At 43.1% G+C, this 27,510-nt stretch overlaps 1 protein-coding gene and 4 non-coding genes across 5 annotated transcripts; all 5 read right to left on the bottom strand.

The window, feature by feature from the left end:
* Positions 1–263: 263 nt before the first annotated feature.
* On the bottom strand, positions 264–26,394 carry NOP58 (NOP58 ribonucleoprotein). The gene is made up of 15 exons (XM_062619770.1): positions 26,321–26,394; positions 22,907–22,983; positions 21,179–21,231; positions 19,134–19,258; positions 17,982–18,118; positions 16,732–16,796; positions 15,347–15,481; positions 14,653–14,798; positions 13,577–13,703; positions 12,756–12,919; positions 11,905–12,039; positions 10,617–10,678; positions 7,958–8,091; positions 1,354–1,475; positions 264–611 (listed from the first exon to the last, which is right to left on the bottom strand). Exons 1-15 carry the CDS (start codon positions 26,363–26,365, stop codon positions 555–557), a joined length of 1,584 nt encoding a protein of 527 aa, XP_062475754.1. The 5' UTR covers positions 26,366–26,394; the 3' UTR covers positions 264–554.
* LOC134164247 (small nucleolar RNA SNORD11) lies at positions 13,328–13,413 on the bottom strand. The gene has a single exon (XR_009965076.1). It is a non-coding gene; the product is annotated as a small nucleolar RNA SNORD11 (small nucleolar RNA).
* On the bottom strand, positions 14,469–14,552 carry LOC134164248 (small nucleolar RNA SNORD11B). The gene has a single exon (XR_009965077.1). It is a non-coding gene; the product is annotated as a small nucleolar RNA SNORD11B (small nucleolar RNA).
* On the bottom strand, positions 16,072–16,159 carry LOC134164246 (small nucleolar RNA SNORD70). Its single transcript, XR_009965075.1, has one exon. It is a non-coding gene; the product is annotated as a small nucleolar RNA SNORD70 (small nucleolar RNA).
* Positions 20,822–20,908, bottom strand: LOC134164245 (small nucleolar RNA SNORD70). Its single transcript, XR_009965074.1, has one exon. It is a non-coding gene; the product is annotated as a small nucleolar RNA SNORD70 (small nucleolar RNA).
* Positions 26,395–27,510: the final 1,116 nt, after the last annotated feature.

Raw genomic sequence — 27,510 nt, 5'->3', positions numbered from 1 at the left:
TAAAAGCCTTTCTTGGGAGACCTACAACACAGACTCAGTAATGCAGCTCAGCTGTTCAGTGCATGCTTGATGCACTGATATTGTAGATGATGCAGAGATATTTGTACCAATCTTATGCAGAACTTTAGAATATTCCAACCTTTGAATTCTTTAGAGAACATTTTCACACTTCGGATTTTTCTTTGCTTAATATTCATTTAAAACAATAAATCTTATAAATACTCCTGACAATGGTTAGGAAACCAACAAACAAGACAAAGGCATAAAATCTCTGTAAAAAATGTTTTTATTCCTTATCAGTGGAGACTGCATATGAAAAGAGGATCTACCATGAGCTTTTCAACAAAGGAAACCGCAAAATAAAACCAGCCATCCTCCTAAGTAGCAGAGACACCATAGTATCCTGGTTCCAGGGCAGAAGATGGGTATCCAACCCATCTCACTGCCCTCTTGCAACACAGCAAAGTTGGTTTGCAGCAAGAGGCTAAAGAAATTGTCACAAAATGCTACTCTGAATCAGCTGTCCAAGGGCCAATGTTCCTCCCTGTTCCTCATCAGTCCTCATCCTCGTCTTTCATTTTCTTCTTTTTCTTCTTCTTTTTCTCTGTATTCTGCAAACAAACAAATGTTGGTATGAACAAAGCATAATGGAAAAGCAAAGCAACACACGTAGCTAGGCAACAGAGCTCACACTCAAAGCATCACAGTAGCTGCCATACTCAGCAAAGCACGACCCAAGAGATATCCCCTTTCCTCTATTGCTACATGCACTTGATGTTTACAGCACAGTGGGGCCAGTGGTCAAGGGCAGCTGTGCTCTCTGCTACACTGCTGACAGCTCAGCACTGCAGCCAGGCAGCATAGCTGTGTTAAACAATGGGGAGAAAATTAAACCCCATGTTAAGAACAGGATTTCAAATCTGAGCAACCAGTTTGGCTTGGCCCCATCCACTCTGCTGTTGCCAGAAGCCACCAAATGATGCTTCATGAATTCATCAAGTGCAGCCTCTGCTCCCTGCAAGTCCTAAACACTAGATAGATGCCTGTGGATCAGCACCAGGGGACACCCTCCTGAGGAGAAAAAGCATAGAAAGAGAACAGACTAAAGCTGGGGGCAAGTAAGGGAAAGGAGGGGAAACACAGAGGCATTAGTCACAAATTTCCCAGACCTTATTTCGTAATGCAAATCTTCCGGACGTTACAACGATGTGTATCATGAAATACTTACTAGATTAAAACTGTCCTTGCATACCATGGGTTATACAGATAAAAGCATTGCTCCCCCCTCAATGCATGTGTTCTGGAGAGAATGCATTCCCATAGGGATCAGGTAGCTGTGTAATTCTGCCTTACCTCAACCGTGGGGCTGGTGGAGTGTTCCTCATTCAGGACCTCCTCCTCTTCAGCTTGCTTCTCCTTATCCTTTTTCTTTTTCTTCTTTTTGACAGGTTCACCATCTTCTACTGTTCTCTCTTCTGTCCCACAGAAGGAAGAAAAAGGCAGGTTGTCAGTTACTAAGAGTGGTAAATGGCAAAACGTGAGAGGATACAGTGATGATAGTAAGAAGGCAAAATACTGAATACACACTGCCCCATCTTTACATCTCTATACAACTGCTTTCCCTCCTCTTTGCTCTTTCCTGCATGACCACTCCCTGCTATAATCAAAACGTACAACTACCTAAGACACAAGTGACAATGCTCAGACAGCACTATTCGCATCTTCTGGTACAAACACCACTCCTATATGCTGCTCTCAAAGTTTAAAACAAGCTTGCATGTTTTCATTTGTTTGTCAAATTACATTTAGTGCTCTATCTGAAAAGAGACTGTCCAGTTTGGCAAGTATTTTCACCAGCATCACAAGAGCAGTGGAAAGACTCAAAAACCCACATTAGAAGTATGTTCAGCCAGCAGTAGCTTGTTCACAACTTACTTCCCTATCTTGATGGTGGAAATGGGATAAGAAGCAGAGCATTTTTCTTTACTGTTTAGACTGGCAAACACAAAGATCTCTTAATGCTGAGCAAACATAAAGCATTTAATGCAAAAGCAGAAACACTTTCCTGTCCTGGAAGACAGGAATTGAATTATTTATATAAGCCGAGAGGAACATTAACCCAAGGAAAGATTTACTAATGCACTCTTATTTTTCAGGACTATCCATCTCCAGCTGGGCTATCTAATTACAGTGCTAAAGGCACTATGATTTACCACTCATTTTCTAGAATACGCACCACAGTCTTAGAAATCTCTAGGTAAAGAAACCAAGCAGAAATGATTACCAAGCTGACAGCCTATGCAGTAGCCAGGCTGTTACTGGAGCATACCCAGCTTAGTTTTTTGCACAGCTGAGTCAGTGCTGGATACCAAGTTTCTCAGTGTGTAGTACTCATGAGTGAGTTCATGACATAGCAACCAGTGTCCTTCAGTAGCTATAAAACCAAGACGCTGTGCTTGTGGTGTGCACTCCAGAAGTAATTTTCTCACTGTACTCTCCCCTGAAAACTGAATCAAGTTGATTCTGAAGCACACTCACTCACCACTTACGAAAAGAACACAAACAAAGCCAGTGCAATTATACAAACCCCCAAACACACAACCTCCTAACATCTTGATTGTACTTTGTCACAAGTTGAGCTCCTTGAGGCAGCAGGAGGATTATGAGTCCAAAAAATGTACTTCAATCTTTGCCTCTAACATAAGCTTCAGACAAAAAAAAATGGCTTCAGGATAAAAAATTTCTAGACATGTCTACAGGAAAACACAGCCAGCTAACACAGGCAGCTTTCTGAACTTAAAAAAAACATGCCAGAAGCAAAACAGCAAAGGATTCGACATAAAGGAACTGGCAAATATAATTCTAAGTGGATTCTGCCATACACATCTTTCACAGCAAACAGTGTGCAAGCAAAGGCATTCAAAATGCCTGTAGAAGAAAGTATCCTCCCCTCCCTAGGTATGACACAGGGAAATACAAAATAGCTGAAAAATACATATAAACTACATTAAAGCCATATGATACCACAGGAGCACACACATTGTATTGTGCTATGTGATACATTTTCACTCAGCTGGATGGGTAAGATGTGCGTTTTCAAGCAAAGTGCTGGGTGGTAACCTTGGAAAAATAACTTCTTGTTATAACTCTACATGTCATCAAGTCTGACACACCAGGCAGTGGAACCTGTCACAATTTACAACCGCAGATGATGCCCTGTGCAGTCACTCATAGGCTCTGTCACTTCTCACAGCCAGTAGCAGATGCCTTCGTGCAGATTTCAGTTGCTGCTTTCCAGCAAAGCTCATCACAAGGCTTCACATATTTGTACCTAGGCAGAATGAGGATAAAGGCTCCAGGGGTGCTGCTCTTTTCCCTCTGGGTGCAACACTTCTATGTCACTCAAGCCCAGTGGGGTTTCTTTGTGATACACAGCAGCTGACAAGAAAGACAACAGCTCTTACTATCATGCACTGAGGTACAGAAAGCAGCACCAAGAGAAGCAGTTTGAGTGACAGCCCTGTGCAGTGCTAGAGATCACCAGTGGGTTTCACGCACCCATTTTCTACCAGTTTTCTGTAAGCTTTTCCACCCTAGCCTCATGTACCCTCCCCTCCTCTGGACGATGCTCTGCATGCACAGAACCAAGTCACACTGCTTATCAATAAAGATGCCATCTCATGATGTTGCTGTCATTTAAGGCTTTGTGTCTTGCAAGGTTCACTCTATTCATTTAAGACGATATTTCTCTTTTCAAGAGAGAGACCTTCCCAAGTGACTAGCTGCTACTATATCCTGACGCTTAAATGCAAGCTGAACGCTTCACTGGGGGTGCTGGCTAGCCCCTTTTGGTGGCATGCATTCTGTCTAACCACATTCAGCTTCAAAGACTGTAGTCACAAAAATACCTGTCCTGTTCTCATCCCCCATCATCAAAACAGGTTTTAACAGACAACTCCTTAAGTGGATTATAACTTGTTTCAGGCACTATCCTTTCAGGCACTATTTTTTAGGTGTAAAAAGCTAAAGCCTTACCATTTTCCTACCCAAAGTACTGCCATGCATGCACCCCAAACTGGGATTAAAGAAAATGTTACACATCTCAGCCTACAGCAATATCTACATTTCAGGCTAGCTCAATTCAAAATACTGTCTCCCTTTACAACAAATATTAAAGCAACAGTTTGACAAATCACTTTTCAGTGGCAGCTTCCCAGCTTACTCCTGTCCCTTACCTTCCTCGTGTAATACAAAAGGGATCAAAATTGATCTGGCTAAAGAATTCCTTTTTTTCCTTCTTTCTGGACTGCTTTTTCACAACCCCATTTATCATGCAGCTGCATGAACAGCTTGGGGTAGGACTGGGCAGAGACTTCTTTCACAACATTATGTCTGGATGTGAAATCTCTGATCAGAGAAAAGCTTAACAGAGCACTGCACCAGGAAGTATAGAGCCAAGAACACCAGAAATTAAAGGCTCATGCATATTCAAGTGACACACAACATAAATCTTAATGCTGGGACTTCCTCTGCACTCTTCTGTGTATTATGGAACCTACTGAACCACTCAAAGTTTTCAGACCACCACCACACCGCCTCCAGCACACAGTGCAGTCATACAAACCATACTAGTAAAGAACAAGCCATACGATCTGTATAGCATGCACTTTGCTGGGTGGCCAAATACAAGAATTGCAAACTTAGGGGCAGTGCTATTTTAAAGGGTACAGTAGGACAGGCTGAAGGGATTAGTTCTGCATACAGGTGACAGGAGATAAGTAAGGTCTCTGAAAACACTTCTTCCATAGTCTGAAGCAACTGGCACAGTTCTAATGCCCAAGCATCCAAATAAAAGGACCCAGTTGATATGAACAGAGTCTACTGCTCAAATAATTTTTGGTACCTCAAGGATAACCTGCTACGCTCCACCCAACCCCTACACCAGGAGGTATCAATGCTCAATAAAGCAAGAGAAGCAAGCGCAAGGTGGTTGAAAAACAGACATATAAATAGAAATATCCACCTCACTCTGTAAGAGATAGGATGGTGATCAGCGCAATATTTCACCTGTGAGGAGCTCATGCCCATGAGATGTCAACACACTTGCTTTGATAATGCAATGGAAGCCCAAGGGGACAATTCTGAAACTATACTAAGGGAAATTAGTTCAAAAGATTATCAAAAGCAGTGGCTTTGAGAACACCCACATTCTCCAAAAAGCAAACAGGCAAAGTTCAAGCCTCCAAAGTACTCACACGTCCCCATCTCATTATGACAAGTACAAGAGAACAAACCGGGGCACGTACCTCAGCTTCATAACACAAAGGATTTTCCCTCCAGTTTAATTCTCAGCTAAATTTAGCATGACAGAGCAGCTACAAGTTGATTCATCATGTATACAGACACCATGGAACCAGTGTTTGGAAAGATCACACCTCAGCATCAGCTGAGCATGAAGAGGTACATGATCAGCATAACTACACTCTGATGTAGGTTAGACATAAGGAGGAAGTTCTTCACTGTGAGGGTGGTGAGGCACTGGAATGGGTTGCACAAGGAAGCTGTGAAGGCCCCATCCTTGGCAGTGTTCAAGGCCAGGTTGGACAGAGCCTTGGGTGGCATGGTTTAGTGTGAGGTGTCCCTGCCCATGGCAGGGTGGTTGGAACTAGATTATCTCAGAATCATAGAACAGCCAGGGTTGGAAAGGACCTTAAGATCATGAAGTTCCCTGCCATGAGCAGGGACACCTCACACTAAACTATGTCACCCAAGGCCTCGTCCAACCTGGTCTTGAACACTGCCAGGGATGGAGCATTCACAACCTCCCTGGGCAACCCATTCCAGTGCCTCACCACCCTAACAGGAAAGAACTTCTTACTTATATCCAATCTAAACTTCCCCTGTTTAAGTTTTAACCCGTTACCCCTTGTCCTGTCACTACAGTCCCTAATGAAGAGTCCCTCCCCATCATCCCTATAGGCCCCCTTCAGATACTGGAAGGTTGCTATGAGGTCTCCACGCAGCCTTCTCTTCTCCAGGATGAACAGCCCCAACTTCCTCAGCCTGTCTTCATACAGGAGGTGCTCCAGTCCCCTGATCATCCTCGTGGCCCTTCTCTGGATTTGTTCCAACAGTTCCATGTCCTTTTTATGTTGAGGACACCAGAACTGCACACAATACTCCAGGTGGAGCTCTCACGAGAGCAGAGTAGAGGGGCAGGATCACCTCCTTCGACCCGCTGGTCACGCTCCTTTTGATGCAGCCCAGGATACGGTTGGCTTTCTGGGCTGCAAGCGCACACTGCCGGCCCATGTTCATTTTCTCATCAACCAACACCCCCAAGTCCTTCTCCTCAGGGCTGCTCTGAATCTATTCTCTGCCCAACCTGTAGCTGTGCCTGGAATTGCTCCAACCCAGGTGTAGGACCTTGCACTTGGCATGGTTAAACCTCATGAGGTTGGCATCAGCCCACCTCACAAGCATGTTGAGGTCCCTCTGGATGGCATTCCTTCCCTCCAGGGTATCAACTGAACCACACAGCTTGGTGTCATCGGCAAACTTGCTGAGGGCGCACTCAATCCCACTGTCCATGTCAGTGACAAAGATGTTAAACAAGACCAGTCCCAACACCGATCCCTGAGGGACACCACTCGTTACTGGTCTCCAGCCGGACATTGAGCCATTGACCACAACTCTTGGTGTGTGGCCATCCAGGTAGTTCTTTATCCACCGAGTGGTCCATCCATCAAATTGATGTCTCTCCAATTTAGAGACAGGGATGTCGTGTGGGACAGTGTCAAACTCTTTACACAAGTCCAGGTAGATGACATCAACTGCTCTACCCCTGTCCATCGGCTCCCTAGGCCCATCATAGAAGGCCACCAAATTGGTCAGGCAGGATTTCCCCTTAGTGAAGCCATGCTGGCTGTCACCAAGCACCTTGTTGATTTTCATGTGCCTTAGCATGCCTTCCAGGAGAATCTGCTCCAAGATTTTGACAGGCACGGAGGTGAGACTGACTGCTCTGTAATTCCCTGGGTCATCAATTTTCCCCTTCTTGAAAATAGGGGTTATATTTCCCTTTTTCCAGTCGTAATCTTAAGGTCCTTTCCAACCCTAACTATTCTATGATACTCTAAAACACAGCAGCACAGAGAAGGGCAGAAAAGGGAGACTCCAACAGCCCCCGACCTGCTGCAGACACGGGTAGTTGGGAGTAGCTCACCCCCAGACCCGGCTCAGGGTCTCACATAAGTCATCTCCCACCTCCCCCAAGTTATACACTGTGTACTCCACTATCATAGGAATTATTAGGCCAGCTGTTTAGAGGCGCTGAGTGCACTCAAGAGAAGGGTGAGAATGTTCCTTAAAATGAGGCATAGTATAAAACCAGATTATTTAAGTCACAGTCCAGAATCTTTCTCCACACAGTAACTTACTACAGAAAGAAGGAACAACTGTGGCCATCGTTCAGTTTTAGCTCTCCAGAGAATAACAATTGTTCGTGTGCTGCGTAAATCCAGACTGAAATTTCCAAGTGTCATTTCACATCCAATTCTGACTTTCAATGTTTGTATGTTGAAACATGCCAGAAAACATTTCTATACAGAATAAACCAGTATTCTTTAAAGAAAATTGGGCAAATTCTGCTTTTACAGAGAAGTGTGTGTGGGGGGAGTGGTTAATTTAAGGCTCTGAGGCCCACTAAACATGAGCCTGCTGAGCAAGAAGTTCTGCAAGAATGAGTTTTGTTTTCAAATGTTCTTACATGCTTACACTGTTTAAAAACAGGTATTTTAAGTAAAATGACTGCAGTACGGTGTCAGTCCACAAAGGATTACCATTTTCTTTTTTACATACTCATACTGAAGAACAACAACCAGGCTGGCTGTAAATGTTACGCCCCACTGCATGATACACACAGCAACACACCAGCAGCACAGATGCAGGAACTAACCCTTCATGGCTGGTTTGAACTTCTTTGCTTTCACAACAACCTCTGTGTCCTGTTCTTCTACCTCCTGAATTTTGCGTTTCTTTGAAACAGCAGGAAGTGTAGAGTCACCAGACGGGTCAAATACTTTTATTTCACTGTAATGAGAAAACAAGTTAGTTTAAGTAATAAAAAAGAAGATCTAGGCCCCCAGTAAGACCCTGCAGTTGAACATAAACTTTCCAACACAACTTCCTGAGAATACTACCAAATCAATCTTGCTCAGCTAACAAAAAGAATCTACAGGTAGTGAGAACATTTCTCCAATACATCAATGGTTCATCAGTAATCATTACTAGAGGAGACCCCATGAAGTACAACTGATCTGAAAAGAAGATACCTGTTAAGTAAGAGTTTGGTTCTGCTTTGTATCTGTTCAAGGTTCTACAAAGCACTTAAATTACCCAGTGGATTGATCTCTGCTGCTGAAAGCCTTTCCAATACAGCTGTATGGTCACAAGCACATAGGTCCCCCCACAATTTTAAGTCCATATAAGCATACCCTAAGGGTAATATGCATACAGGATTAGAAATAGCTTTACTTTTGCATTTTCTGCTCTGAATCTCCACCATTACATTCACAGGGCACAACGCACAAGGCAGGGTGATGCTATGGTTCATCTCTGTATCACTTGTATCACTGACTTTATAGGATATTCAAATACCTGATCTGTGTCTGAAACTGCCTCTTCTCAAATATTGCATGCTCCTTTGTTCAGTCCCAGCTCGTCTAGAAGCTGCAAAGAACCAGCCACCCTGAAAGGCAGTGCTCTTTAGCTGGCCCTTTTCAGGGACAACTATGTCCCTATCCAACAGCTATGAAACACTTTTTTTCTCATTCAGAACATAATACCTACTGAAGGAAAAATGAGTTTTAAATCAGTAAGCCTGAACTATTCCCTCCCTAGCCACACACTGAGCATCTAAACTTCTCTGAAGTATGAATCTGATGTAGTACCTTGCACAGGTTAAAAAAGCAACTGAGGCCAGTGACTAGAGTGGGAAGCATGTAGTGATGCTAGCAGACAGTACCACCAATTCATCCCTTAAGCACCAAAAACTATTCTTATGGGCATTAACACTGCACATGGCTTTACAGATATTGATTACACAGCTTTCTGCAAACAGTCTCTGCTTCAGTTTAAGCCGAGCAAGAGCCCACTGGCTTCCTTATCATTGTCAAAATGCTGCTGCTAATAAATGAGTAAATGAAACCCCAGTGAATAAACATGCCAAAGATGGGTAAAATGCACTTTCTCAGATGTTTTCTGGAAAGCATACTGAAATGCTTCACTTAAAGCTCAATTCTAAAAACTACCTGGCAGTTAACTTCTGAAATACTACTTTCAATAGCTAATTTATACAAGATCCATAGTTCCAAACAAGACTAAGACATTCTTGCCAATCTCCTCAAAACACAAGTTTAGCTCTTCAAACAATCTCCATAAAGCAGCAGCACTGCCATTTTTGTAGTACAAGGACAATTTGACAGGGACTGAGTTAGCTTCCCTTTCAGACAATCAGACTAAGCCAAACAGCCAGGAATTATCTTCACTCTCTCCCCCAAGCCTAGACACATTTGCAAGGCACTTCTAACACCAGAAACATGTCCTGGCAGGAATTCATGACTCCTCATTTCAAGAGGTCAAAACCCAGCATGTATGTTGTCTCCTCAACACTCTCCTCCCTAACCTACTGCCTCTTTACACGCCCTGATGCTTCACTTACACTCTTTTCAAAAGCTGCTCCAGAAATCACAGCCATCACTCCTTTGAAATGCCCAGCATATGGAAACTGAAGTTACAGCTGGGCATGAGAAAGATGTTCAGGGACTGTAGATGGGTACAACAGTGCTATTTTTTCAGAACTAGCACCTAGTTCTGAACCTGGCCCTGGTTTTGGCAAGCACTTGCCCTCTCTACACCAAAGCTTCAGCAAAATAAGCAGGACAAGCTAAGCAAGAAGCCCAAAACCAAATTAAGCAAAAAACCCAGATGTCACAGCTCAGACTAATATTACCCTGTTCAAATCCTTAGATGTTCAGCTGTTCCAGTTGCAATTTACAGTGTCACTTCGGGCACCAGAAACTGCTTTAACAGTGTCCAGAGTACAGATCCTATCTATTGCTCAAGATACTTATTACAGACAAGACCTAAATAAGAAGATGAAGCTTCACTCAGAATAAACTTTTCAAGAGTAAGATGACTCAGTAGGTCTCTAGGACAGCTTCCATGTCAACAACTAATTCAAACACTGATTTTCTCAAATTTCATTTATCCAGACTTGCATTAAATAAAGCTTAATTAAATAAATATTAACTCCCCAAACTATTCAGCTTTCTGGGCTGATGCTGACAGCATCTAAACATACTTGTTATCTGATGATGTCAGTAATTTACTGTTAGAAAATCATAACTGTTTCTCCAGTTCAATGGCTTTACCACAACTGCAAAACGTGGGAAAACAGAAATTCCCCTTAGCAGTGGGACCCGTCATCACTGTTTCAGAGCACAGAAAATGCTCTCTGGATCTTAAGTCAACACAGGCCACAGCCTAGAAGCTTCTCAGAAATAAAAACCTGGAGTTATTTTTACACAGCCAAGCTGAAAGGAAAAACTATTCACCTCTTGTTCTGATACTTGTCTGCCTTGGCCAAGGCTTTTCCAGTGCCACTTATTCTTCTTATCTACAAGAAAAATTTAGAAGTGAAAAACAAATTACTCATAATGAAAACAATTCCCAACACAAGTTCTACAGCTCTTGAAAGGAACTGAAAATTCATAGACATATATTAGTCAGGCTCTTGTATACCTGTATGAGTCTTATACCTGGGAGCAGAATAGAGACAGGGAAGTAACTGCAGCAAGAAAGGCATGTGCCTTTCTAATACTGCTCCTCAAGAGCCCAATTCAAGTAAAGGGCATCTAGTACTGGATCAAACATACCACAGGCACATGACCTACAACATCACACCTCTAAAAATCCCAAGATGAGCTTGAATTTGTGCACACTTCCTTTTTTCAAAAGGATAACTGCACGCCAGGGCAGGTATCACCCTATGCCTGGCATAAAGCCAACACTAAAACCACAATACAAGCCCCAAACTGAATTTGAATTGAACTTGCACTTTTCAGGTGATCAGTTTGTGTTTTGGTATTAACATGTCTCCCTGACTGTGTTTCGATGGGATCTCCCATGAAATGTTCAAGGAGGAGCAGGCAGGTTTTTCTTGATTCCTCTGTTTTTTGTTCTAGTGATGCCAGTACTACAGCGTTAGTATCAGATCTTCTAGCTTGGAAGGCTGAAGCCAGGCACCATTTACAAGATCACATGCACCAGGCGTGCCACCTAAAAGAGGAAAGTGAACCCTATGTTCTCCCAGCATCAGTGTGAATGGCAAGAGGTGGAGCAGGAGGTGTGCAGACACGATATGCATTAGGTTATGGGAGGGCAAAGCAGCAACTTGCAGAATAACATCTTGCCTCAGTCTTAAGGAGCTCCGCCTGTAGCTAAGCATCACCAGCATTCAGATTTTGTGGAATCATGGTGGAAAATGTGAGGAGGGAGAAAACCTAAACATGTTTTCTTCTAAGGTGAAAAGAAAGAAGCTGTGAAGTAATAAAAGTATCTATAGAGACGTAACAGAATGTAAAGGTATGATCTTGCTCATCTTGTTCAAAATCAAGACTTTTCAATATAATGTAAATACAAATAGGCATGTAAACAAGAAAAGCTCATATACAAATAAATGGATGCAACTGGTTTACAAACCCTACTGCTCCAGCCAAGGTTGGGAGAAGCTACAGCATAAGAGTGACACTAGATTACACAACTGAGTGAAAGGAAAAGACTCAGCAGAAAATTCATACCATACAAGAATGTCAGTTTCATGCAGCCCTTTGCTAGACTTACCCCTCTCTCTTCCAAAAGCCTCATCCTCGTCTCTACTTTTAGTCTGTTCTCAGCTCCCATTTCAGCACTGGTATTCTCTCCCAAGGCATCATAACGAATAGTCAAGGCAGTCTTAGCTGCCAGCATTCGAGAAATCTGGAAAAGGCAAAAAGAACATTAAATGCTAAGACTAAACATAAGGCAATGATTCACTCTGATCTGGAAACCATACCCACAAACAAAAGAACAAAGTAACCATTTACTAGCAGTGTTTAGTCCAAAAAAACAATTAGTACCTCATTCTTTCAAAACTGAAATGCTGTTAAAGTAACACCTTATTTTCTTGATAAACAGAGGGAAATATCTGAGACAGCAAGATAGTTATACATATCCCACTTTACCCCAACCTTTAGGGTGAGGTGTAGGTTAGTTTGAGGTGCAATTTCCAGCTAGATAGCTTACTTCACAGTTCAAACACATATGTATCCACCTGCATTATAAAAGTCTTTATAAGCTTTAAAAGCAAGCCACAAAAGTTACTAGCTTTAATCCAACAGTCTGATTTTCAATCAAGACTAAAGCCTGCAATAGCTTAGCTTACTATTCTATAGAAGAAAACAGTAATATACCTCTTGAGAAAGCCAGTGTTGTATCATAAATCTGCAGGAATACATCTGTTATTACTCAGATGGACAATTCCATTTGCCCTTTTGAACGGGAACGAATGACATCCAGAGATTTGTGGTATTTTCCACATAACCACGAAGCAACACAGTAAAGCAAGCGCCTCAGTCTGAAGTTCAAGCCATCTCATCAACAGATACCCCATGCTCTGGAAAAAGCCAAGCTGATAAAACAATTCTGCAACTGACCTTTCCTTTGTTTTTGATATTGGTTTGTCCCACTAGGGAAGCATGATAGATAAGGCCAAATTTAGGTGTGTCCCGTTTAGTCTTCAGTGCTCTGAAGAGTGCCTTCTCAGCACCTAGTAGCTGAACTGTTGAAGCTGGATGTTTCGCCAGATTCAAAAGGGAACCTAGAAGGAGGCAACACAGCAATAGTAATTTGTCAGAGGAGCAGCTAGAGAAGCAGGACGCTAGATTCCTGCACAATTCAAAAGCAGGAAGCTTAGAGCCATCTATTTCTATAAAAGCTGCTTCACATTCATTTCCTGAAGGACATGTAAACCATTTCAGTCTTTCATGCTTTTAACTAACTGTCTTGGTTTGATTTCAGCAACAGGAAAGAAGGCTGACTCAATAAAACATATTCCACTGGAGTAGTGCCTGACAGTCTAGCAGCAAGAACACATCACTGCAGAGCTGCAGCATAGATAAGTGAAATAAGGCTGCTACCTTGAGCCGGTCTGACTACAGAAGTCCAATGACAGTTTGTCGGCATTTCACCTCAGAAGTGACTGGACTATCAGCAGGAGGCTCAGTAAGTGTCTCAGAAGAGGTAGTGACTTAAGTTGCCCTCATATTCCAAAAAGAATTCAGGCCAACTAAGAATTCTGTCATCACAGACTACTACCAAGCTCATGCTGGTATTCTCAGATTCCTCAAGAGCTTTCTTCCCCTCTTTACCATAAGATTGCATAATGCTTCTAGCTGACCGGCTCCTTGGTAAAAACCCCTAATGAAATCATCTAAGCTTTACTTAATTTATTTACTAAGTGATTAGTGTAACCCACCTGCATGAGCAATGAGTCTTGCTCCAACCAGCTCGCCCACCATCACGGTGAGATTAGGAGCAATGGCCATCATCCTGTTCTTCAGGTAGTCATATAGCTGTGTCCGATACTCAGAGATTTCAATCACCTGGCACAGACAGAGCTTGGTTACAGGAATCAGAATTAGCTAACCAGCAAATATCAATATAAATATATTGAAATGAGGAAGTGCTTGGAATTCCAACAGAGGAGACCGTCAAAGTGCAAACAGCCAACCAGGAGCCAGAGTTACAGAAAGCTTTATATAGGGCATACTCCCAGAGCAGGGTTTCATCCACAGAGTATACTGGATCTGTATTGCTTATTCGCTTATGCAACTTATTTTCTCAGCAAAGCTCCTGATAAAGGAGCTGACAACATGCCAAAGACAGTGAAGCAGAACAAAAGTACTTAGTTAGGACATTTTCTTTAGGACAAAACCCTGGAACATTCAGTTTTCACATAAATCTTTGCCACCATTCTCTTGAAATGGGATAAATGCTCTTTACTCGTTCCATACAAATACACACAATTAGAATGCACATAAAAAAAAGCAGCCTGGTCTAGACCAAGAACAGGAACTCCTAAGCCTGCCACTCCCTGGTAAAGTCACAAAGGGATCCGACTGGCACAACTAAAGTCAAAGGGAGTTCACACAGAAACCAGATGAAAGCAGGATAGGGCTCTTAATTCTTCTTGAGGCCTCAGTGCTCCACTTTTAACCCAGGGTTTATCACCTGGCTTCAAAAGTGACAGATTAAAGAGAGGCTATACAGTACCATTACCTCAATGACTTAAAAGCACGATGACACAATTCCCCCCCAAAAGCAAGACTGACACTTTCAGAAGACTTTGTGCAGACATCAACAGTCTGAGATGGCTCAGATGAGGTAGTGACTGTGCACCCTCATGTCTGTACATCAGGAATGCAACAATATAAGAATCATCATTGCCATCACAAGTGTGTTAACAATGCCCTGGGAAAATCTCTGCTCGGTAGAGGAGGCTCTGATCTGGCTGAAGTGGAGTTCTATTGCTATTCACGCATTTGTACATACCTGATCACAGAGATGGATTATGTTGTTTATATCTTCTTCCGATACTTCTGTCCCCATGGAAATCTCAGCGGCAGCCTTCACATCCTCTTCGATCTCCTCTGGTAGGATGTCAGAAACATCAGAGGAGGCAAAATTGCTTCTATCTCCTGTGGGGGACAGATGACAGCATGTTTGTGCTGGGGGTGATACAAACTTGTAAGAAAAAAAGCACAAACAGATGAGGATAAAAGGCCAAAATAAAAACAGGGAGTCAAGCCTGCTATCATCCTATTCCAAACTCCCCAAATATGTCAGAACACATGTCAGTGTTCTGACTTTACGTTTATACTAGATGAGAATGCTTGGAAATACTAAATTTGAAGCTGGAAAAAAAAGCCCTTACTCTGTAACACTGCACTTCACCTTTTCAGTAGCTGCTTGCTGCAAAATCTTCAGTCACAAGTTTACAAAGGAAGAATTCCAGGAAGCAAGCAGTCATTTACCACTACCCAAACCTATGTAATTCTTCCTACAATTGGAGAAAAAAGCTCCCTTAAACTCATAGGTCTCTCCCTGGACCGCAAGTTTCATTATTAAAAAAATACAGGGTCATGACTAGCTGGTTGAATGAGTTGCTGGTCTACAAATCAACGCCATTAATGCATTGCATACTAACATGCAACATTCTCCAGGCTCATGCCTCCTCATTACTCACCAACTTTCCGCACACATTTACAATACGTTAGGTTATCTGTGATGATTTTGCCCAGTTCAGGGAAGTGCCAACCATACCATTCCCTACAGCGCATGATGTAGTTATTCAGTTCTTTATCCAAGTCATCAAGAAGTGCTAAAAGAAAGAAGAATGTACTTTTTTGTTCTAGAAAGGTCATCTAAAAATGGAAAACTCTCAAATCAACAAATTTAAATAGCGTAAAGGGAGACAAACGGAAGTATTTTATCCCATAAAGACTGCAGTACATGAGAAGTCTTTACTTTTCTGCTTAATCCCAGGCACAATTCTATAGAAATATTAGAATTCCCATGACAGTGGACTGAATGTTTCATCACTGGGACTGCCTTGGACAGACTCCTTTAACAGCTGCAAAGCACATTCCCCTGGAAGGGAATCAGCCAGTTATTCTTCCTCTCATTCAGCCAAAGATCTACACACAACACTGACGTAGAACTTAACCATCTAATAAACTACGGAAAAATGCTTTAATGTTGAAAACCTGATATTGCATTCAATAACTTGATTTAAAAGATTCTATTAAGCCCTTTAGTTGACTTTCTAATAAATATACCCAACACAAATCCAACAGGCTCACCGTTTACCAGATACAACCAATTTGCAACGTAAGAGTCCAACACCCACAGCATATATTGCTACAGAGCCCTGAGGCTAACATATTTCCCACTAACGCAATACCAACATTCCCATCTGTTGTCTCAGTGGTAGTGACGAAGGAATTGAATTAAATCATTAATTTCAGCTTAACTATGTTCCATCATTGACTACAGTCTGGGAATTAATATTCCAAACAAGGATTCCTCACCACTGTTTCACAGCAAGCATGCCAATTACGATGTGGGTTCTTCAAGGAAAGATGAGGAGTGAGCTTTCTTAGCTGCAAATTTACAATTTCAGTCTGTTTTCCATGAAGAAAGTAAGGAGACGGAATGCAGCATTACACACTGTGTTTTACATACCTAACATAAGAGCCTATTTATACATTGTCCTCTACACAAGATACCACCAAACTGAAGGGTCAGAAAATCCTGTCCTGAGGGGCCATTCTCTCCCAGTATTACTCAGGAGGGAGGCACGTTGGAAAGTGAAGCCTTCAGAGGACCAAACCAGCACCACCTGTATTTCAGCTGATCTCTATGCTAAGAATAAGTGGTTGGCTGCTAGTTGACTGTATCATCCTAAAAATCTTCCTGATTGTGGTAAACCATATTAAGAAAACACATCAATACCCAGTTTACTGAAACATGCTAGAAGGAAACTGATAGCAATAATTTTCTGTAACCAATGTAAGAAGCCAGCTATATGAAGCCAAATCCATTAATAATTTAAGCTCCAAATATACTTACAAATTGCCTGGATAATCATGGTATCTACTTTGTCTGGGCTGAATTTCAACTTGTATCGGGAAAGGCTGAGGAGACATAAATAAAGTTTCATCAGCATCCTGACATCCTGCTGAAGTATATGTCCCACCTGTTCCTACTTTTGTATGAATATAGCTGTTCATACATTCATTCATACAGCTCGGTTTTATGCCACTGACTGCTCCCAGCTGTGGCCAGAAGCCACACTGACACAAGCTTCAAAACAGCTCCAACATGCATACATGCAAATATCCCATGACCAGAGTGAAAGGGAAAGTTATGGCTCTCTGTACCACGTGCAGCAGGCTGAACACAAGTGCTGTGGCAGGAAATTGGCTGTTGGCTTCTTTCTGCATGGTTCCCCACAAAAAAGTATTTGTCAACAGCACTTCCAGTTCTGCAGCAGTTGGAGGCAATCCACAAAACTGTACCTACCCAGCACCAAATATCAAATACACTAATGTGAAGCAATAGAATAAACTTCTTGGAACAGATTCTCAGTGTCTGAGAAAGCCCATTACCTTCTGTTTAATGTACATTTAAAATTCCTCAGTATGCTACAGTAAAAGACATTTGATTTCAATGAGGATTTGCATCTTCAAAGTCCTTTTTCAATATTAATGTCCATCTTCTAAGCAAACACACATCTATTTTTAAGGAATTAGCTATAGCAAAGTAGTTCTACAACTTGTCAATGGCTCATGGACAAGACAAGCTCAGGTCACAGTATGGATTAATGCTTTATGAATGAATGCTTGGCCCTGTGCTGGTCAAACAACTTTTTATGTAACTACTGCTCCACTAAACCAAAGCAGAGACAGCAAGGTGGGAAGACAAACTCTGCCTTTAACATTTACATTATGTATTATATGGGTATTTATTCTGGCATAAATCAGCAAATCATGGTCTTCACCTTGTCTCTTGATGGCAATGGAGTTTTGAATGCTGAATCTGACTGCTACAGAGCCATTGCAAACCAAATCCTAAAGTATGTAACGTGCAAAGGAAAGCTATCAACTCCAACTTAAGGTGAAAATGAAGCCTTTCCCTAAAGGGTGGGTGCAAAATGGAAAACCCTTCCTTTATAAAACAAGATTTCAGATACAAATGTGTCTTGACTTAGAGTACAAGACCATGTCACATACCTAGAGACACTTGAAGCAACACAGCATAGCCAAGGTCACAGGAGCAGGGCAAACATGCAGTGAAATAGAGCTGTTCTAGAAACTCACCTGTGTGCCAGGCCGAGGCACATAGCTGCCATCTCTCGGGAAGGGAGGCCTGTAATAAGCCCTTCAATCTGTGACCGAATTCCTCTCATCAGCTCTGTAACCATTGGGCTGTGTATACAACTCAAATTCAACTTGTCCTGCAGGACGGAAATCAATGGTCCAAAGTCAGGCACAACAGTGAAATTCCTCTAAAGCCCTTCTTTGAGAAGCCTTATCTCATTATACCCAATTTTCCCACTTCAACCCTGTGATCACACAAGTTTGTCATCTTTGATGCTCAAGGTAGCGACACCTCCAGTTTCCCACACAGTAACAATTCCAGTTTGAAGAAGAGATTTATAAACAATGTTCTATGTATACTGGAACTGAAGACTCAAGATATTGCAATTTACTAGAAACAGTTTGGCCACAGAGAAAAAATTCAGAGGTAGAGGGCTGGGGGCTTTGGGTCTTTTTCAAATAATAAAACTAAATAATTAGTTCAGAGTCCTTGGTATTCACTTGAACATTAAATCCTCCTCATTTTGTGCCTACACCAGTCTCCTAAAACACCATGAGAAGGTTGTCAGAATAAAAATCACTGGACCATGGAGCAGCCAGACATGAGGTGGGACCCTGGTATTTGACACCTATGAGACATCGGAGAAAGCAGTCCATCTCTACTGTACTTATTCCTTCCTCTGGCAGACAACGACTGAAGGATGTGCACAACTGCCTGTAGACCAAGGAAGGCAGAACAATGCATACTCCCTCCCAACAAGACAGTAAATCATCACCCCACTATCGCTGCCTCTGTTAGTGATGAAGATTTCATTTGGTTGGATTTTGTTTGGTTCCTCTCCCCCTCTTTTTCTGGATGGGATCCTCAGAGAAATTAATGTTTTAATCTGCTGGGTTTCTAACCAATATTTAAGAGAAATCAAGCAAACCTGAGCACCTCAGTGCACTTCTACTGTATCATTCACTTGTGTACTCAAGATGATGTCTTCTCAGTATACATGCAGTACACACTTGATCATAAGAATTAGGTATCTTCCACAAACAAAGCATTGGCAGCGTAACCCATTGCTAATAACTGCAAAATCTCTGGAACCCGACTATAAGATTTCAGTAGCACAAGACTCAAGAAAGAATGGCAAAATCAGTTATCACCTTTATGACACCTCCAAGTTTGGCATCTGCTACAGCCAACTGTTCATGGGCATCTTTTGCCACTATCTTCTTGAGAATTTTCTTCAAGTTCTTGCTGAGCTTGCCTTCTACAAGAGCTGTGGATGCTGTATAAAACAAAAAGACCAAAGATGCAGTTTCTATCCCCTCCAAAAACCTGTAAAAATAGTACTCCTAACTTGGTATTTTTATTTTAACTGCCCACAGTAGCTCTAGTCCGAGCTGCAATACTGCTTCAGCATGCAGTGGCTAAAATTGAAGAAAATTATATACTTGCTCCTTTGGAGGCCCAAATCAAAAACCCTTCTCCTAGTTGCCTCTCCTTTCTCCATGTGGTTTCAGTTCTATTTCTGTCAATTTTGTTTAAGGATCTCTACTAACAGTATGCCATATGCTTCAGATACATGTTTAACATTTTCAAAGGCAAGGTTATATGCGAACATTTTATGTATCATTTAATTAACCAACCATTTTCCGGTTCCCTTAGTCAGCAACCACGATATCCTAAATTGAGGAATGGCTTAATTGCATCTGATGATGACAATAGCGTACTATCTAAAGCTCAACAAAGACTGATGCCAAATACAGACTGGGCAGTCAGTAGGCACTCACCCTTTTAACAGAGCATGTAGAGTGAAGAATTTTAAAAGGACCTTCTTCATTCTCAAGCGTTAATAGATCTGTAAAAGGTTTACAGTCCCACACAATGTATTTTAAGCAGGCATTAAACTCTCTTTGTGGGTCAGCTCTGTGCTTCACTGAACTTCTGTGATTGATGCAACATCTTCATCACAGAGCAGAAGCCACAGATTTTTTATTTCCAGAACCTTAATGAAATGTAAGGTTAAAATCTAAGTGCTGTGCCAAGTTCCCTTTCAATCCTCCTACAATGAAGTTTCCACCTTTCAAGCTGGCCAGTAGCTCCTAACCCACTTAAGACAAGCACATACACAGTCAACCCTTTAAAATAAAGGTGACATAAGTACTCTGTATAATCTTTCCCACTTCACAGATAAGTAAACCTGAAATAAAGTAGTAGTAGTAGCTTTTGTTGGGGGTTTTGTTCTTCTGGTTTTATTTCTATTTATTTATTGGGGGGGGGAGATTTTTTTTATTGTTGTTTGGGCGTGGGTTTGGTGGGGTTTTGTGGTAGTCATTTGGTTGGGGTTTCTTGGGTATGTATGTGTTTTATTTTGTTTTAAATCAGCTGAACTATAAATGATCTGAATCCAAACCTATGCAAAAGCAACGTAATCCAAAAAATATGCCATGCCAAAGAAGGAATATAAAGCGGCTTTGATCTCAGCTGTTTAACTTGCATCTTATGTATGATGGTACTGTCTCCAGACTAAGAAGAATATGAAGGATCCATTCTTCAGTTGTAAATGCTACCTGAAACATCCACCTACTACTGTCACACAGCACATTCAGCAGTAAATCGCACCATTTCTGAATTACTAGCTAGAACTTCAATAATTTCTGTTCAAACTAGTCCACAGCATTAAGCATTTAAGGGTTGAATTAGTAAAATTACTGAATATAAGTCTATTTTGTTTAAACTTCTGAATTTCTTTTAAGTGTAATACAGGCATTTTTTTAGGCTGAAAAACACAGGCACAATATGTGTCCATAAAACAAGGGCAACTGTAACAATATATGTACTCTGATATGCATCTGTTGTCTCAGTGGTAGTGACGAAATGTTGACTCAAATCAGTTATATTCATCTTCAACAAGAATCCATCATTGACAACAGGCTACATATATCAGTCAAAACCTTCTACGTGGTGCTTATTAGCGAGCTGCTTGGAAAATAAACATGGTAGGAAAAAATTAAGACTTCATTACATCTCTACTGTACCATAGACTGGATGGATGACCTTGTAAAACAACAAAACAGGTCAAGTGAAAAATCTAATTCAAAAACTAAGCAAAGAAACAGAGCAGAGACAGGGGTAAGTAATGAGCGAACTAATGCACGACAGGGATTATTTATTTTTATTTTTAAGAATGGTGTTATTCACTTACCAGCAAGTGCTTCTGTTGTGTCCTGAAATTTTTCAAAGTGTTTCAGCTTCACTCTACAGAAGAAAAATCACACACAATTGTGTGAACAAGTGTACATAAACTAGATGCTGGAACCATTTTACTCTGATATTACAGTTCTCCCTAAGACTGCAAGAGAGCAGAGATCAATATCCCTATCCTCAAAAAGGAGGAAGAGCACTCAACCTGCTGATTAAATTTGAGCCTGATGTGAGTTTTTAGTGGGTCCCACAAATTTTATTTAGAAAAGAAAAAATAATTTTGATCTAATACTTCTAGGACCAACATAATCAGAAAACCTAGTCCCCCATCTGCTTTGTAGCTCATATTTGAAGACAGACATCAACCATTTAAATTTCAACACTGCACCCTGATTAACTAGGTGCCACTGCTGAATGACTGATGATAGCATCTTCCCACTCATCTTCAAAAGGAAACCTTCTGCCTCTGTGGAATGCATAGCCTGCACAGCTCAGATTTAACATGCATCTTCAAAGACTTTAAAACTGAACTGATGAATCCTCAAATACTCCCCTATAATTAGATGTTAGAATACAAGTTCTGAGAGCTTAAAACAAACAACAAAAAATCTTCCATGCCCTAACTGCTGACCAGAGCCAAAAATGATATGGACAGTGTTTTAACCACACTGTCAGATCTTTGTGCCCAGCTTCCCTCTCCCCCTCACATAGTCTGTGGTGTTGATATCTAGAATTACAGTTAAAAAGCTATCTCAATCCAGTAAATTCCTTTGTCAGGGACAGGATTTGACTAATCCAGTTCTGATTAACCACTGCTCTTTAGGAGTCAGGTATCTGCAAAAGAAGCAAGGTCACAAATAAAGCTAAATGCTTGAGTTAAGCATTCACAGATCCCAACAGAAGCTCCAGGCTTACACAGAGCCTTTTCAGAAAGGCAGGACAATTTAATTACTTTGATCAGAGTAGAGATCCATTAAGAGCCACATCCTGTCTAGCAAGTGGCCAAGATGATGTTTCCAAGACAAGATTAACAACACTACAAACAGGTAAATGTGGGACATTCTGGCCTCTTCTCTAAATACTGTTAGAGAACAGGATAAATCCAAATCAAAAGGCATAGCTTGTTCAAAGGTGTCCATTATAACCAAAGCTGGTTATAAATCTTCCAGTAAAAACACCCTAGACAGACTTGGAAACAACCCATAGTTGTCCCCAGCTTTAGGCCATTTGCTAGAAAGGCCAGCTTAGCCAGTGGACACTGCAGCCCCTGTGCAGTTACGCATTGATGCTAACACTCAGTGATGGCACAGGCACAGCACTAACTCCAACTCTCAGTGATTCACATGCTATTGGTTTCAAATGGATTAAACTTCTTTTTAAAGATTTCCTGTGAGCACAAAACCCCGCTGTTTCAGCCAGCTCCAGCATTACTTGGATGTTCTTGTCAAAGCATCCAGATCTCCTTAAAATATTGTTCAATTTTTTGCTTCAGTGACACATGCTAACGACTTCTGCAGCTTAATTACACTGCAGTGAAAAAGGGAATTATTTCTTTCTCTTAGATATCTCTTTTTAAGTTCCTCTAAACATTATTATTGTTCACAGCTTTTAGGTTCAACAATGCTGAAAAATAAAATCAATACTTCTTCCTGAACCTCAAACACACATAACTACAGACATCCATGTCCTTCTGAAAGCCAGGCTGCTATTCCCATATAAAACTGCTCACATTTTGTTTGCTTTTTCAGGAGTTTCAAATTCTTTCCATAAGCTGTCAACTTCTTGAAGCTTCTTCTCATTCAGAACCTGTAGAAGAAAAGGAAGTTTATATTTAAAGCACTTCTGCTCAGCCTTCAACCCTGCACTGTAGCAGAGAAGACCTGATTTACAGTGTATCAAACCACAGGAAGATAATACTGCACAAGTTGACAAACTGTTTCGGGGGTCTGTAGTTTCATTATTTTCTCACAGCAGCTTTATCCTACCAATATAAACACAGTATTACAGTGTTTTTACTTTCAACTGAATTACTGAAGTTGCTCAATAATGGCTGGGTCCTTCTGAACCTGCACATTAAGACAAAACCCTCTCCTTGTTTATCAAAACCAGACTTGCTTCACCTCCTCTAAAGGACTCATTCACAACCCCAGTGACCCAAACCCAATCCTGCTACTACTTTGAGAAAACACAAACATGTCTGGGACACCTAATAAGAAAGAATGATCCCACAAGTTATTTTCATTAATCTGAGCTAACCCAAGGAAGAAAGAGAACATCTCTATAAAGACTTCTCACCACAGCTTGCTCATCAACTGAGCCAAGAATTACCTAAGAAGCAGCAATGGCTTAATCCCATTTCTGTACCCAGGGGATCCCCCTCTGTTTTTAAACCGTGCAAGATCAACAACTACACCCCTAGAGCCCACATACACTTGAAAAAGCCCTGCAGACTGTACCACAAATTCCTAGAAAAGTGCTCATGGGGACAATACAGTTCAGATCTTTATAACATCGTGTTCTTTACACTCAAAACCTTGTGGTTTTGTCCACACAACGCAAATGCAACACAATTGCAATGTGTCTCCCTGCAGTGCAGAACTCATTCTTGGGACTGTGAGATTTTTGCTCCACTTGCAGATTTTCAACTCCAGTCAAAGGGGGTTGTCCTTTTTAAACTCAATCAGCCGCTGAGCAAATAAACATTGTAACTCATTTCCCACAGGACTCAGACATATAAAAACCTTGGGGCAACTCTTCCTTTCCTCAGCCTGTTGATGCTTTCCTTCAAGCCATCTTTTCTAGCCCAAGGCTTACAGAATTTTCAGCCTCTATGAAAAGACACAGGTACACACAAAAAAATAAAGGCATAGAAGCTGCTAAATCAAGATTAGTATATAGAAATTCCACGTCTATGGGTATTCTGTGTCCTGCAAGACTGCAGGACCCATTGGAGAAACCTCTTCCAAGACCTAGAACTTAGCTATTCCCCATTTGCCCTTACTATTTAGACTGTTTGCTCCTCTGCTGGGAAGGGAATACCCAAGAGCTACAAAGCCTGCAGAGGACAACAGTTCTTGATCACATAGGCACAGAGTACAGTTGTGATGGCAATGGATATCTGTAGGCACTGCTGAAAAGGGAAGCAGGTGACCATGATTGTCTCCCAAAATTCAGAAGCACAGTTTCTGCCCAATCGTCATCTAAAAACCAACCAAACAAAAACACAACCAGCCCTCCCTGCCCCCCAAAAGAACCAGCAGGGATAATCTGCAGAAATTGCTTTAAAAGGGAAAAATAAAACAAACCACACAGCTAAACCCTGCAGAGACTATTTGGATACAGAATGAACATACAACTGCAACAATGACACTAGTTTGCAGCTGAACACCTACTATGTCTAGGAAAGGAAAGCAATGTGACTAAGAACCATGCCCTGCAGATGTGTGCCACAGCTTGCCACATCTGGCTTCAGCAGCTGCAAACAGGAGCACCGAAAACAAAGTCTGTCTCGTCTCAAAACGTAGTTTAATAACATACTACTTCTGCTCTGTTCCAGCAGACAGCTTTCACCTCTCTCCCATTCCAGCCCAGACACCATTTGCAGTCAGCCCCCTGTCTTTCGGAGGGTGTAAGCGCCTCCAACACCGCTCCTTGGTGGCTGGTGCCCCCTAGCCGCTCTGCGCCCACATCACAGCCAGACCCACGCCCCAGCCCGCAGCACCTGCAGAGGAGTGTGGCAGCGCTGCTGCAGCCACACTGTTTCAGCTCGCTTCACGCCCCTCCTACCTTTGCCTTATGCCTACCCTGATTTCAGAAAGCAAAACATGGATTATTTTCAGCCCCGTCCTGGCTCCTCTAGAAGGTTAAATGTCCTTGGCTCACTGCAGCCTACTCAAGAGGGGTTTTGTTTGTTGGAGCTCGGTTTATTGGTGTTCAATAACTTGGAAGGTGCCGGATATTAGCCGGTGTGAACATCCAGTGAACAAAATCAAGGAGACTGATATATGTGTTAGTTCCCCAGGTACTGGGTAGGAAAAGGGGACAGAACAAGAACCTATCTGCTTCTAGAATCATTTATCTTCTCCCTGTGGCTTACATCTTGAAATCCTCCCTGTCTGAACTGCACTGCTGCACCCCAATGAGGAGGAAAGGTTTCATGGCAGATGAAGTAAGTGTTGTACTCTGTAGAGCAGCCCAGGCATAGTTCTGCAGCAGGCTGCGGCAAAAGAAACTAGCCTTGCTCTCTTTGCACCTGCACTTGTGTTCACACAAGCTAAACCCAGAAAAAAAAAAAAAAGACTAAGCTGGTCAGACTCTATGAACAAGACCGTGGAACTGTACAAGCATCAACACTCAAGCAAGAGAGCAAGAGAACAGGTCAGAGGGGAGCATGGCACTGCAGCCACTCTAGACTTGCTCAAACCACCGTCAAAGTGCAGCCTTTGAGCCACCTCACCAGCAGGCCATCAGAGCCCCATGAAGTGGTCCATTCCTCCCGGCTGGGCAAGGGAAGTCACACCACACACTATACCTGCACACACACTCAGCCGGCCCACAAGACCCGCTTTTGGAAACGCATTCAGGCCGAGACATCTCCACACCTGTTTGAAAACGCGTTGCCCGTCTCCCACACGTTCCTTCCTGCAACCCATAGCTTCTGCTAGAACAACGGCCATGCAGACACAGCTAGGCAGAAACAGTGCTGCATCCATGCCCTAACGGGGATATCACCAGACTCACAAAGGGGCACCTATACCCAACCCACCCCTACGGGCGGAAGGCAACGAGCGCCATAGGTGATGCTTGGCATAACCACTGAGAGCAAGGGAGCAAACCCTCCTTCTCTCCTTCCTCCCTACAAGCACCTTCAGGCTCTAGCACAGCCCCTTCCCCATACCTCTCTCACAACACAGCCTCCCTGCTCCTCCTCGGCCCCAGAAGGACCACACGAGGCCTCCACGCGGGGAAACTCCCTGAGGAGCTGCCGGGCGCCGTGGCAGTCACCGCGACAGCGCTTCCCCCGCGAGTACCGCACGTTTCGCTCTACACCCACACTCCAACTTCACAGCTGTGCCCCCCACGCCGCGCTGAGGCCCGCGGCCGGGCGAGAGGCACGGCACCCGGCCTGCCCTCCGCGCCTCACCTTGAAGATGGCGTAGCCAGCAGCAGTCTCGAACAGCACCAACATAGCGGCGGCAGCTAGGCCCGGGGGCGGTGGAGGAGGCGGCGGCGGGCTAACTCAGCCACGTGCGCCCGCCACCGGGACCCCCGGTCAAGCGCGCGCGTGCGCCGGAAAGGGAAGCGAGTGCCAGCGGAAGCGAGCGGAGGGAAACGGAAGGGCCGCCTTCGCCGCGCCCTCTCGCGAGCCACGTGGCTGGATGGCGTGGGGCTTGTGGTGCGGCTGTTGCAGTGGCGTTAGCCCAGGGCCCGTGCTGTGGCCGTTAAGCGTCGTTAGTGAAGGTGCGAGTCTCCTCATGCAAATAAGCCTCCCTGTAAGCGTTCGGGAGGCTGTCCGGTGTGCGGGGGCTCTGGGTTAGCCTGCCCCTGTGAGGTGCCTGCCTGGCCGCTGGGTACTGAGTGTACCTCCCCCAGGCGTTCATCGGTTCCTGCTTCCTCAGCAGCAGCCGGCCCTATCCGGCGCCTGTCGGGCATTGCCGGTTCAGTAGCTGCTGGCGGGGGTGGCGGCTGGGGTGCCTATAGCGGTAGATTGGATTTCCCGAGTGAATCCTGTAGCAGGTTTGGGCTGGTGGTCCCAGGCTGCGCTGGGGCGCTGCATCCAGCCCACTGCAGTGCCGGGGTTCAGCCGGCACTCCCGTCCCTCTCCACGAACCGGAGGATCCCCTTTTGCCCACTCTGCTCTCGGCCTTCAGGCTTGTTCCCAAGGCCTTGTCTACAGTTCTTTATACAGATACAACTTTTTTCCATGAAGAATTCATTGCGTGTAAATACAGTTGTGTGCATTTAAAAGCCTTGCTTCTTTAAGAGAAGTGCCAAGTTGCACGTATTTAAATAAGGAGTTTTAAAGCTTACTTATTTCCCCACTGTGCTGCAGTGTCCCCAGGACGGAGACGTTACTGTGCGGGGAAGGTAGAAGCCAGGGGTGTCCAAAGCCATCCATTTGTGCCACCTACCGGTGTGCTGCTGCCTCTGACCCACTTCTGCGCCTGGATATGGGCCCTACTAAATAGCTGAAAAAGCTGTATGCCAGCAGGGTACAGGTGAAAAACCTTTGCCATTATAACTTCCCACCTCACATTGAAGGTTACCTGCACTGAAAATAAAGAGTTTTTCCTGCCTGCATTGAGAGGGTCCAAGCAATGCTTGGGCTAGATT

The sequence above is a fragment of the Pezoporus occidentalis genome, unplaced genomic scaffold (assembly GCF_034315485.1).
Source record: "Pezoporus occidentalis ecotype Australia unplaced genomic scaffold, CSIRO_AGI_Poc_V1 ctg213, whole genome shotgun sequence".
Classification (NCBI taxonomy): domain Eukaryota; kingdom Metazoa; phylum Chordata; class Aves; order Psittaciformes; family Psittacidae; genus Pezoporus; species Pezoporus occidentalis.
This window is presented reverse-complemented; position numbering and strand designations above follow the sequence as displayed.

Excerpts from the sequence above, each read along its gene's own strand:
- NOP58 (XM_062619770.1), bottom strand. The coding sequence starts at position 26,365 with ATGTTGGTGCTGTTCGAGACTGCTGCTGGCTACGCCATCTTCAAG. Across the intron at positions 14,799-15,346 it reads TAAATGTGTGCGGAAAGTTG|GAGATAGAAGCAATTTTGCC; the intron begins GTGAGTAATGAG and ends TGTCCCCCACAG. Across the intron at positions 12,920-13,576 it reads AAGACTCATTGCTCATGCAG|GTTCCCTTTTGAATCTGGCG; the intron begins GTGGGTTACACT and ends GCCTCCTTCTAG.